The sequence below is a fragment of the Silene latifolia genome, chromosome 3, assembly GCF_048544455.1.
Source record: "Silene latifolia isolate original U9 population chromosome 3, ASM4854445v1, whole genome shotgun sequence".
Classification (NCBI taxonomy): Eukaryota; Viridiplantae; Streptophyta; class Magnoliopsida; order Caryophyllales; family Caryophyllaceae; genus Silene; species Silene latifolia.
This window is the reverse complement of record NC_133528.1, coordinates 5,366,568-5,379,612: the sequence shown is the minus strand read 5'-3', so window position 1 is coordinate 5,379,612 and position 13,045 is coordinate 5,366,568. Positions and strand designations below refer to the sequence as shown.

Genomic DNA, 13,045 nt, shown 5'->3' with positions numbered 1-13,045 from the left:
ATAAGATCGCACATAGATATATTTTCATTTATGTATCGAGAGAAAATTGAAGTTGAATGTCCGTTTGTAAATAGTACGCAAAAGAGAAAGTTGCAAAGTAGAGTTGAATGGAGGGAGTATTTTATTACTTTTAGTATCATTTTTTCTTAAAATTGTACAATAATCTCTCAATAAAGCTTATTAAGAGACTGTCTCTCAGGACAACTACTCTTTTTTTTAGCCATGAAGTTACACAACCTTATCTTAATCCACACCAACATTTTGCATTGTTCCTCTACCATCAACATACAACACTAGACAATGTCATCCTCATACATCCAAATCCTCTCCCAAACAACCATTTTTCATCCAAAACCACTCCATCCCATAACCAAAAAAACCATAAACCACATCCTAACAAAATGCACCTCAAACTCCTCCTTATCAGGACCCGACACAAATGACCCATTTCCAACCCCAGACTCAACAACCACAACCCCGGCCGAACTCTTCCCTATCGAAAAACGAAGACCGTCCGAGATAATCCGCGACCGGAAATCCCGAACCGGGCTCGTAAAACCCGACCCACCAAATTTTGAAATAGGTTGGAAAAGAACTAAGCCTTTACCCTTAGAGAAACCCACAGGGTACGTGATCATGGATTTCTTGGAGAAGCTGGAAGGGTTAATGGGACTCGAATTCGGGTCGACGGAGTTGCTGGCGAAAACAGGGGAGATAGTGGCTGAAAGAGCTAGGGAAGAGGCTGAGATTTTGTTGGATGAAGGTAAAGTTGAAGATAGAATGGTGACTGAACTTTGTAGGGTTTTGAAGTTAATGGAAATGGATTTAGCAATGGTTAAGGCTTCTGTTAAGGAAGAAACACTTAATCAAAGACTTGAACAAGCTAAGGCTAGATGTAGACAAGCTATTTTAGTTGCTAATTCTTTTTGATCATTGTGTAAAGAATTGATTACATATTTTTGGTTACACAAATTGTTGGTTAAGACGGTGTTGGAGTATAAATTCACTTGTGAGTCCCACATCGGTGAAAAAGAGAGAGATTGTCTATCTTATAAGGCCTAGGGGTGTTTCTCCCATTGCCAATTGGTTTTGGGAGATAAGAGCATTCTTGGGCTTGTGAGTTAGACTTCTCTCTTTCACCGCGGGTAAAGCCAGACCCATCTCGTGTTTATTATGGTATCAGAGCCCAAGGCAAAAAAGACCTGGGTCTCGTGTTTAAAACTGAGCCTTTATGTGCCCCGACCCGCCGTGAGGATGTCCAGTCCCTCCGGTTTCAGCATGAGAAAGTCCAGTCCCTCGGGCCGAGTGAGCACTGTGACGGCTGTGAGGATGTCCAGTCCCTCCAGACCGATCTTTAAGTGGGCTCACAAGTGAGAGGGTGTGTTGGAGTATAAATCCACTTGTGAGTCCCACATCGGTGAAAAAGAGAGAGATTGTCTATCTTATAAGGCCTAGGGGTGTTTCTCCCATCGCCAATTGGTTTTGGGAGATAAGAGCATTCTTGGGCTTGTGAGTTAGACTTCTCTTCTCCACCGCGGATATAGGCATATAGCTCTTCTTAAACTTAAAACGTTAAGTAAATTTAAAACGGTCAAATAGCATAGATGAGACAAAAGTTAATTGTTTAGGGAATAACAGAAAGCTTGCCTTCTATCTTAGTAATGTTATTTGACCGTTTTAATCTTCCGACAAATATTATTGTGTCAAGAGAGACTTGCTGGGTTGGTTAAATGTAGTAAAATATGAGTTTTTTTTTTGGCAACCAATAGGAAAGGTTCCTAATGCAATCTAAATTCCTGTTTAACAAAGCCGTGAGCTCTTCCATTGAAATTCCTACATGAAAATTGTTATATAGAGTACTTGTCTAGTGTTTGTGTATACCAATTGAAGCTCACATGAATACATGATAACTCCATCATCCCTACATCGAATCAAATTTTAGCGTGGATAAGCCGTTTAGTACTTGCTTTTTTTTAATGGTGATCATGAGCTTTATGCTTCTTTTTATGAGGATTCTCCCTAATGGATTCTCCCTCCTATTTCCGATAACTGTCCAATTGTCCATTTTCGTCTATTCACGTAACTGTCATATTGTCCGTTTTTTTTAATGTTTTTCTTCCATAATTACTATACTACCCTTGTTAGTTTTCATTATTTACAAAATTACAACCCAACCAACCCTCAACGAGAAAAAGGAACATACATCGGATGTAGTACCTCCAACGTTTTTGTTTTTTGAGCATATATGTATTTTTGTTGAGTTTATTACCTCAAACTTTATTTGTTTTTGAGCATATGTGTATTTTTTTGAGCATATTAAAGTTAGATTTTAATATTTTTCCCGTCAAAACTCAAATTTAAGTAAACTTATATGTAATGTTTTTGAGTTTTATTGTAATTTTGTAGAGTTTAATGTTGAAGTGAATAAACTCAAAAACTTCATAGTAAAACTCAAAAACTTTAAAACAAAACTCAAAAGCTTTATTATAATACTCAGAAGCTATAGAATTGGAGGTAGTACATCAGATGTATAGGTGTCGTTTGGTTACCTTTGTAAATCATGAGAATTGCAAAATCCCATGAATTACAAAAAATGGAGAGTGTTTGGTTGCCAACTTTTTGGCAAAATGTAGGCATTCAATATTCCTTGGAGTTTTGAATGCCTATATAATGGGGGAATTGAACCACCTACATCCCCTTAGGTAGTTGGCAACTCCTTGGAATTCAACTCCAACATTCGCAACCAAACGAATTTTCCTAATTCATGTGAATTTGTCTATAGGAAAATAATTCACATGAATTGGATTTTCCGGTGTTAGTTTAATTCCTGGATCAACCAAACGAGACCATAATCCACCTACTGACCCTCAACCCATCTTATTAGCACTTTTCATTATACATTTCCGTCTATTCACTCATTTTCTTAATTCTTGTGGTCAGTCAAAGGCACATTGTGAGACATAGAGAAGGGCAAGGTAATCTTATGTAACTAACAGAACCTAGGACAAAATTGCATACAAATTTAGGCAGCCAATAGCAAGAGTAATTTAATCACGAGAGCAATTAAGCATGAGTTTTTCTTTTCCCCCTCTTGATATCATTAATGGGTAAGAAGGCGGGGCCTCGGACACAGAATAAACATGCATGGGTATAAAGGGACTGTGATTATTTGATCTAGAAAAACGTAGAAGTAATGAGCTCATAACTATCGTTTCATTCAATTATTATTTCAGAATAATACGTCTTATTATCGTATTAATTAAATAACATATTTTGTATGGGCATAATCTAAATCGAGCTGGTAAAATTGACCCGGTTTAATTTTACCATATAACTCGGTTCAAATATTTATTGTTACATATTGATTATTATCCATTACAAAATGATAATAATTAACCCGAAATCGAAATAATCCAACTCAATCCGAACTCTTACAGACCAAAAATTAACCCGGCCTGATTAATTGGTTTGCATAGTCAATCTACAATCAGCTAGTCTTGCTTGTGACGGGCTAATCCCGTCACAAGCTTGTGACCTCCCACAAAAAGGGCGAGGGGATAAGGTGGGGCACCCCTATGTGCTTCCCACTCACCTCTTAATGGGTATTTTGTGAGAGAAAACGATATTCATCACAAGCTTGTGACGAATATAGCCTTCCCAAATGAGATTTTGTGATCTACAATGCACCAAGCCACCAACATGTTGTCAACTTTCTAAAAAACAAAGACAATTTTAGTTGCACCTCAATAAATTCCATATCCACCAGCTAGCAAAACCCAAAAAAATATCTCCACCGCACATAAAATATCAATATCCTACAACAACTTAACGGCGTGAGAATCTTTCCAACTCCGTTAACTATTCGGACTAGTCCAGTACTCCTCCGCACATCAAACACGGAAAGTAAAGGAGCGGCAGACGTGAGGGCTAGGTCAAGCCACGTCGTCTAACCTCCACGTGGCATCCAATTATTGGTTACAGCTACGTAAATTACTAAAATAAGTCGGTCTAATATCTCTTTAAATACTCTCCATATCTCCTCATATTTTCTCATCCTTCACATCTCAATTCTCAATTATCATCTGCTTTCAATCAAATTAAATCACAAATTAATCAATCAATTCAATCTTCTTAATCCTCGTTCAAGGTATATGATCTTATCTTAATCTTTAATTTTGTATGATTTTTGATTTGTGTTCTTAATTACGCTGTTAATCGTAAAATTGATCAGTTTTTGAAGAGTTTATGATTAGGTTTTTGTTTAATGTTCATCGATTTTAATCGTATGAGGTTAATTAGATCTGATTTAATGTGATTAATTTCATTTATTGGTGATGATTATTGATTTGTGTGTTTAATTATGTTGTTAATCGTTCTTGATCAATTTCTGAAGGATTTGTGATTAGGTTTGTGTTAGTTATGAAATTAATTAGCTCTGATGATTAGGTTTTGTTAGATGTGATTTTGATGTTCATAGTTAAGTTACAAGTTCGGATTTAATTGTCTGAAATTAATTAGATCTAATTTTGTCTCCTGCGTCAAGGATTTACAATTAATTTTCTTAATTGTCGAACTAATTATTAGTCTGAAATACGGTGTTTGTTGAATCATAATTTTATTGTTTTTGTTGATTAATTCTGGAAGAATTACGTCTGAATTATGAATTGATGTTACCGAATAGCCTAATAACGTCGTCGTTTGAATCGCAACCCTAATTACGATTAGTTTTCTGATTAGCCTTCAATTTTGACATCTTATCCGATTGAATCCTAAATAAGATTAGGTTTCTGATTAGCGTGTTTAATTTTGATGTATTGCAAAATTGTAATTGTAATACTCATCCTAATTACGATTTGGTTACTGATTAGTGTGTAATTTTGTTCAGATGCAAATCTTCGTGAAAACCCTAACTGGCAAGACAATCACTCTCGAGGTCGAGAGCTCCGACACAATCGACAATGTCAAAACCAAAATCCAAGATAAGGAAGGGATCCCCCCAGACCAGCAACGTCTTATCTTCGCTGGTAAACAGCTAGAAGACGGCCGCACCCTCGCCGACTACAACATCCAAAAGGAGTCTACTCTCCACCTTGTCCTCCGTCTCAGGGGTGGCATGCAAATCTTCGTGAAAACCCTAACTGGCAAGACCATCACCCTTGAGGTCGAGAGTTCCGACACCATTGACAACGTCAAGACCAAAATCCAGGACAAGGAGGGAATCCCCCCAGACCAGCAGAGGCTTATCTTCGCCGGAAAGCAGCTTGAAGACGGTCGTACCCTCGCTGACTACAACATTCAGAAGGAGTCCACTCTCCATCTTGTCCTCCGTCTTCGCGGTGGAATGCAGATTTTTGTCAAGACTTTGACTGGCAAGACCATCACCCTTGAGGTCGAGAGTTCTGATACCATTGACAATGTTAAGACCAAAATTCAAGATAAGGAGGGAATCCCCCCAGACCAGCAGAGGTTGATCTTCGCCGGAAAGCAGCTTGAAGACGGTCGTACCCTTGCTGATTATAACATTCAGAAGGAGTCAACCCTTCACTTGGTCCTCCGTCTTCGCGGTGGAATGCAGATCTTTGTCAAGACCTTGACCGGCAAGACCATTACCTTGGAGGTCGAGAGCTCGGACACCATTGACAACGTCAAGACTAAGATTCAAGATAAGGAGGGTATCCCACCAGACCAGCAGAGGTTGATTTTCGCCGGAAAGCAGCTTGAAGATGGGAGGACATTGGCGGATTACAATATCCAGAAGGAGTCGACACTTCACTTGGTGTTGCGTCTCCGTGGTGGTATGCAGATCTTTGTGAAGACATTGACCGGCAAGACCATCACCTTGGAGGTGGAGAGCTCTGATACCATTGATAATGTGAAGACGAAGATTCAAGACAAGGAAGGTATTCCTCCAGATCAGCAGAGGCTGATTTTTGCAGGGAAGCAATTGGAAGATGGGCGTACCTTGGCTGATTACAATATTCAAAAGGAATCTACTCTTCACCTTGTCCTTCGTCTTCGTGGCGGTCTCTAAGCTGGTGGTTGTTATGGTGATGGTGTCTTCTGGTGGAAGAAGTTGAACTGTGATTTGGAAGTAATTGTTCAGTTGATGATTTGAAATTGGTGTGTTGGTGTCTAAGTAATATTAAGTGTTTGTGTTTAGTGTCTTGTGTGTCGGACAATATAGTCCTATAAGTGTGTCGGGTTTGTGTTTGTGTGTGTTCATCAGTCGGTTCATGTTATGCCATGTTCGCGACATTATTGAATGATGAAATAAATAAAAGTTACTATGTAAATTTGCTGTCTTTTATTTTCCGTTCTTCCTTTGCTGCGAAATTGGACAATGCTTTATCCCTCGTTGTCATCCTTGAAGCGAAGGAGCTGCATTCAGCAGACAGCAGCTAGCCAAACTACCATATGTACATCAACACCATACTATCTTAACTCTTCCTCTACATTCATTGCATTGTGGTGAGTGTGGACTGTGGATCCAATTGATTTAGAACTGTTTAGAACTTGCTGGTCTAGGACAACCGCATTTACAGTATGGATCTTATTTTTTACTCCCTCCTATTCTTCTTTTTCTTCCCCTTTGGATGGGGCACAATATTTAAGGAAGTGAATAAAATATGAATTGTGAATTGGGTGGGGTTTGGTGATAGGAGAGAGAAATGAATAAAATAAGGAATTGTGAGTTGGGTGGGGTTTGGTGATAGGAGAGAGAAATGAATAATTATGAATTAAATAAGAAATTGTGAGTTGGGTGGGGTTTGGTGATAGGAGAGAGGAATGAATAAAATAAGATTAAAAGTTTCCAAAAAAGGAAAGGGGAAAAAAACCTGAATAATCCGTTTTAGGAAATAGGGAAGAAAATAGAGAATAGGAGGGAGTATTAGAATTTCGAACTGATGGTGCACAGTTTACAATTTATTCAAACACAAGAACAATCAAATTTCTAAGTCAATGCAAGGAGTCCCCGATAGATACACACCAAGTCGCCAACACTAGTAAACTTCAACCTTTCAATGAAGTTCAGATTTGAGTAGTTTATTTGACCAAAATTTCAAATAGCTTATTTGGTCAAAGAGGTACCTGAAATAAAATGCTACCTCAGGTAGCATTATCAGATACCTGAAATGACTTATTTTTCATTTTTTACCCCTTAATTCTTATAATATTAAATAATTTTCATGTCATTTTACCAAAATTAGCTATCTTTTTAGCTAATTTGCCAAACACATTTTTATATGATCAGTTACCTTATCAGGTCCCTTTTCATGTTCCAGCTACGTTTTCAGATTTCAGCTACCTTTTCAGGTAGATTTGCCAAACAGAGCTAAGTGTATCTACACCATTTGTTCATGATATATTCATTTGAGCCTTCGCTAAAAGACAATCAAATCTCCTTGATACTAGACCAAATCGAGCAAGGGATCATCTTGGAAATGGGAAGATCTAGGTTAGGCGGCCAACCTACGGGAGAAAGCAATGTGCATAGACCAGATACGTAAGGGATTGTCTAGTTCATCGTGGAAAGAAAATTGACATGAAGTTGCAATTCGTGTGAATTGCATTTGTCGTTATAGTTTGATCAAGTTGTTTGGTGACAATTACTTGAATCTTAATTGTACTCCAACTATTCCGAACGTCACGGGTTTTTATTTTTGCCGAGTTTGATACGTTAGCTTCGCAGAAACCTAGAATTCTAGTTGAGTTTATTAGCGTCAAGTAATACTCTATCACTTACTCTCGTATTAGAGGTAAACATTGACAACAAAGACATTATTAATGATTCTTTCCTAAGTGTGTGTTTGGATTAAGAGATTTGGAGAGAAAAAAAAGGGAGGGAAAGTAGGAAATTTAAAATTTCTTGTTTGGATATCAAAGAAGGGTGGAGGAAAGTGGAGGGGAGAGATCCGAAGGGATCCAATTTTACTCCTTGAAGTCTAATCAAAATCTTTCCACAATAGGCAAGACTTGGAGATAAATTATTTCCTCTCGTACTAGGGTTGGCTCCTCACAGTTCTCTCTTTAACACCAACGGTAGATAAGGACCGAACTGTCTCACGACGTTCTAAACCCAACTCACGTACCACTTGAATCGGCGAACAACCGAACCCTTGGACCTTCTTCAACCTCAGGATGTGATTAGTCGACGTCGAGGTGCCAAACGACTCCGTCGATAAGAGCTCTTGGGAGTCATCAGCCTCTTATCCCCGACGTACCTTTGATCCGTTGAGCGAGAGCAATTCCACACGGAACTCCCGGATCACTATGGTCGACTTTCTTTGTTCGACCAGTCGGTCTCACAGTCAGACAGGCTTAGGATAGTTGTTATTTTCATTGTCTTTCATTTTATTATATTCCTAAAGGTTGTAATAAAATGGCTCATAAGCTATTTTTTTTTTTTTACAGAGCGAAAAAGTCTTACATTACAGTAATATGGCTCACAAAGCCATACTCAATTACTACAATGTAAAACCGAATAAGAAACAACATAGAGTAATAGTTTCATAATAAAGAACAACTAGGGAGCGATTTCCATAGAGTATCCGAAACTCGATGATGGAGAACAATGATCTGGTCACGAGCATCTTTACCCAAATCATCAGGCCAACTAACATTTCTCCTAGGAGACTGGAGTTGAGATGTCGTGAGGCAGGAACGAGGTGTACTTACGCCACAAGAGCGTAGAAATTTAATGGGGAAAGTACGCCACGAAGGCCTACATCCAGTGGAGATGGCTCTCCTACACCACGTAGAACGATCACTACAATCAACGGACCAGAAATCAAAGACAAAGAGCAAGCTGACAAGCCGAGAAAAGAGAAGCTCCACAACCAATCCCAAGGCCAAATTCACCCAGCTATAGACATTAACGGAAGAGGAACATGACATCCTCTCATCCAATCCTACTTGGGACCAATATCGGCTGTAACCAACACTAACCCAAGAGCACTGCATCGCTACCCCGTCAAGACCATTTATTCGACAAATACAACACAGACTCCTATCAGAGGAGATTATTAGGAAAAACAAGCTAGCTAGTAAAAGAAAATGAGTAGACATAATGTTAAGGAAAGAGACCACCTCCTCCAATCCAACCATCTACACCGAAACCCATCATAAAACTGCTCATAAACTCCCACATCCAAGAAAACACAATATATATACCCAGTAAAGCGACAACAAAAGACCGAACAGAAACCCCTTGATCCAACAAAGACCAGGCAACGAGAAAAACATTTACAAGAGCCACCATTAGGATACCCCCACACGATCCGCAACAGACCGAAACGACCACGAAAACGCACATGCATGGGACGGGAGATGGACCAACACCAGGACCACACAGAACAAAGGGACAACAATCCAATAGGCGGAGGAAGGGACGAGGGAGAGGAGAACGCGGTATCGGACGAACATGCCCATAAAAAACAACAACGGACTTCAGCACGGTCCGACTGCGAAGCCTAGGGAGGTGGGGGAAATGGGGGGATCACCTCCCTAGTTGCATGCACGAAGAAACGAGATCCAAAAATATGGTCCGTCCCAAGATGCATGCACAGTGGAATGTGAATCGCGAAGACGGGCATACACAGAAATGAGTAAGAGGCCTAAAGCTAGACATGAAAGACATCCAGAACCGACTTATGGATGTGTCATTCATTTGGAGGCAAGTGCTACGATCGCACTGCAAATGCAAGTACATTTGTGTACTCTATCATCATAACCCCTTGTATCAAATAAATCTTAAACTAGATAATTGATCATTGAAATCAAGAAAAGAGTCGGAAATTCCCAAAAAAGAGAAAATAAACAACACAAAACTGGGTAAACATTGGTCAAATTTAGATATGAGAGAGTGGTCACCGGAGAAAGGCCACAAGACGGCTCAATCTCCGGTGACCGAGCAAGAATAATCAGGGGTTGGTGAGAGGAAGGGAGAGAATGATGGTTTCAAGGTTTATTAATTTGAGGGGTTTTAGAGAGAAGTGGGAGATTTTTTTTTTTTTTTTTTAGAGAGAGAGAGTTGACAGTAAAACTCAAATTGGCTCATAAGCTAGTTAAGAGAGCCATTAGAATGTAATTCTGTTCTTGGTCCATCTGTCAAAAAAATAAAAAAGCGTTGATGATCAATAATCACAAATTCACAAGAAAACTACGATACAATTTTCTCAAGAAAAACAACCATTATCGAGCTAAAATGTCTTTTTTTATACTACATAATCGCAACTCATAATACAAGAGGCAGTAGAGCCTAAACTACAAAGAAAACTGCCGAAATTGAGAAGACTAAAGTCGTGCGACCTAAGTGGTTACAAAGTGTATTGCTAATAGATTAAAAGGGGTTATGGATGATCTTGTTAGTCCTTTTTAAAGTGCTTTTGTCCCAAATAGAAGTATTGCGGATAATATTGTCGTTGCCCAAGAAATTCTCCATGTTATCAATCATCGGAGTTACGGTAAGCAGGGTATGATGGCTATGATAGACTCAACTGGAACTTTATAAGAGGGGTGCTCTCTTTCTTAAATTTGCCGGATTCTATGATCCATCTAATAATGAGTAGTATTGAATCCGTTACTTATGAAATTTTGATTAATGGTGCATCGATGGAGAAAGTTGAACCTTGTTGTGGGATTAGGCAAGGTGATCCACTATCCCCTTATATTTTCGCGCTTTGCACGGAAGTCCTATCTCAAATGATTCTTTACGCCCAGGATGACAATCTCATTAAGGGTATCAAAATTTGCAAGAACGGACCAGAAATCTCCCATTTATTGTTTGCGGATGATTCACTCTTCTTTATTCGTGGTGACTATGGGGACTTGGACTTCTTTATGAATATTATCGATGAATATTGTGTCGCCTCTGGGCAGCGCCTTAATAAAGATAAGTCTTCTATTCTTTTCAGCCTTAACTGCTCTCTTATGACGTTCAGGAAGTGTTTGACTGAGTATAAGTTTGCTCCTAAGAATGATCTTGGCAACTATCTTGGCTTACCAACGAGTATTGGGTCTTCTAAGAGGGATTTATTTAAATTCCTTATAGACAAAACTAAGCGAAGGCTATCGTCCTGGAATAACATTCTTCTCTCTTCGGCTGGTAAATTGACTCTTATTCGTTCTGTTCTTTCTTCACTTTCTATTTTCTCTCTATCGGTATTTCGAATACCGGTAAGTGTAACATCAAAACTTCAGTCTTTGATGGTGCATTTTTGGTGGAGTGGAACTAGAACTCATAAGTCCATTCATTGGTGTAGTAAAGAATTCCTTAGTAGGCCTGTGGGAGAAGGGGGTCTTGGTCTTCGCAATATTGGATGCTTTAACCAAGCCCTTCTTGCAAGATCTGCTTGGAGAATTTTGAGTGTCCCGGGAAGCCTTATTAGTAAAGTTATTGGTCCCAAGCTTGGTATTCAAGATGATTTACTTTTTCAGAATCGTTGGAAGGCCCTCCAGGCGTCGTCATGGGCTCTTAAGAGCCTTGTCTGGGGTTCCGACCTTATCTACAACAATATTGCTTGGACTATTGGCTCGTCTTCTCGTCTTAATGCTTGGAAGAGTAAATGGATATAGGGTTATAGTCTTCAAGATCTTTGCGGAGATTTTATTTATGCTCCTACTGATTTCACACTCCTGGTTGGTGACCTTCATGATAATCATAGGAGATGGGATCTCTCCTCTCTCGGTTTCGATCCGGGTGAGGGAGTTTCAAAGAAAATCCTCGGAACCTATATCCCGTGTCATCCTTCGGATGATTCCTTCTATTGGAAATTTTCTAAACATGGTGCTTTCACTGTCAAATCGGGATATTATGTTGCTGTTATGGCCTTATCTAATGGTCATACCTCGGGTGCCGATCGCTCTAGAATGTCTGCAACCATTGTTGATTTCTGCAAATTAAAGCTCTGGAAGTTGCCTATATCTAGCAAACTAAGGGTGTTTTTATGGAAATTCATGGCTAATGCCCTTCCCGTGGGTTCTGAATTTCTCAAACGAAATTTGAACTGGCGCTCCTCCTGTACTCTTTGCGATGGCTTAACTCCTAGTGTTGAAACTATCTCTCACCTCTTCAGAGATTGTAGCTTTACAAAGGCTCTATGGTTTGACTGCCCTTTAAGGCTTAGAATCACCGGGGGGTGGATATTGATGTTAGGGTGTGGGCCATTAACTGGGTTACTTATTTTTTAAATGGCCCTGATCCTAACTCCCTCCTTTATCCCTTTATCGCTACCCTCTGGAGGATTTGGTGTTGTAGGAATGATATGGTCTTCAAGAACTGTCGCCCCTGACCTATGGGTGCTCTCAATTCTATTCTTGGTGACATTCAGTGTATAACTGAGGTTACGGGCACTAAGGACGCTTGCCTCCTTCAAGCGCCTTTGTTGGACTTCTCTCCTGATTTTGAATTAGCTAAGAGGATTAGAAATTCGTTTCCCTATTGGATTGTTGGTGGACCTGTGTGCGAAAATGTTTGCACTGTCAAGTGTGACGCTGCTTGAAGGGCTGATAGAAGTTCTGGCATGGGGTGGTGCTTGTTGGATGGTAATGAGACCTTAAGGAATACTGCTCACGCACGATCGTTTGCCTCTTCTGCTCTGCATGCCGAAGGACATGCTGCTATCATGGCGCTAAAATGGGCCTTGGACAAAGAGTATCTTCATGTTAGACTGGTTACGGATTGTCTTATCTTGGTTATGCAGGTTGCTGGTGCGGAGAAGGCGATAGCGTCTATCAATTGCATTATCCAGGATATTAAGTCTATTGCATCTCGTTTTCACTGTTGCTCTCTTAGTTTCTGTCCTAGGGGAGTGAATAGGATATCTCATAATCTTGCTCAGGAAGCTCTTATGTAAGCTATGCTATTCTTTGCTGTAAAAAAAAAAGAAAAAAAAAAAAAGAAAAAAGAAAAAAAAGTCGTGCGACCTTAACATAAAAACACACGATGATGTGTTCTAAACACTCTTTATTCATCCACATCCACATGATGGAAATAAATCCACCATGCATTTATAAAATGATGTACTTAACCATCATACATCATAGC

The 13,045-nt window shown here is 39.5% G+C and overlaps 2 protein-coding genes across 2 annotated transcripts; both read left to right on the top strand.

The window, feature by feature from the left end:
* Positions 1-225: 225 nt before the first annotated feature.
* LOC141646916 (protein CHLORORESPIRATORY REDUCTION 41, chloroplastic) lies at positions 226-983 on the top strand. Its single transcript, XM_074454917.1, has one exon. The coding sequence runs from the start codon at positions 301-303 to the stop codon at positions 928-930; it is 630 nt and encodes a 209-aa protein (XP_074311018.1). The 5' UTR covers positions 226-300; the 3' UTR covers positions 931-983.
* Positions 984-3,673: 2,690 nt separating this feature from the next.
* Positions 3,674-6,293, top strand: LOC141646915 (polyubiquitin). The gene is made up of 2 exons (XM_074454916.1): positions 3,674-4,147; positions 4,886-6,293. The coding sequence occupies exon 2, from the start codon at positions 4,886-4,888 to the stop codon at positions 6,029-6,031; it is 1,146 nt and encodes a 381-aa protein (XP_074311017.1). The 5' UTR covers positions 3,674-4,147; the 3' UTR covers positions 6,032-6,293.
* The last annotated feature ends 6,752 nt before the right edge of the window (positions 6,294-13,045 follow it).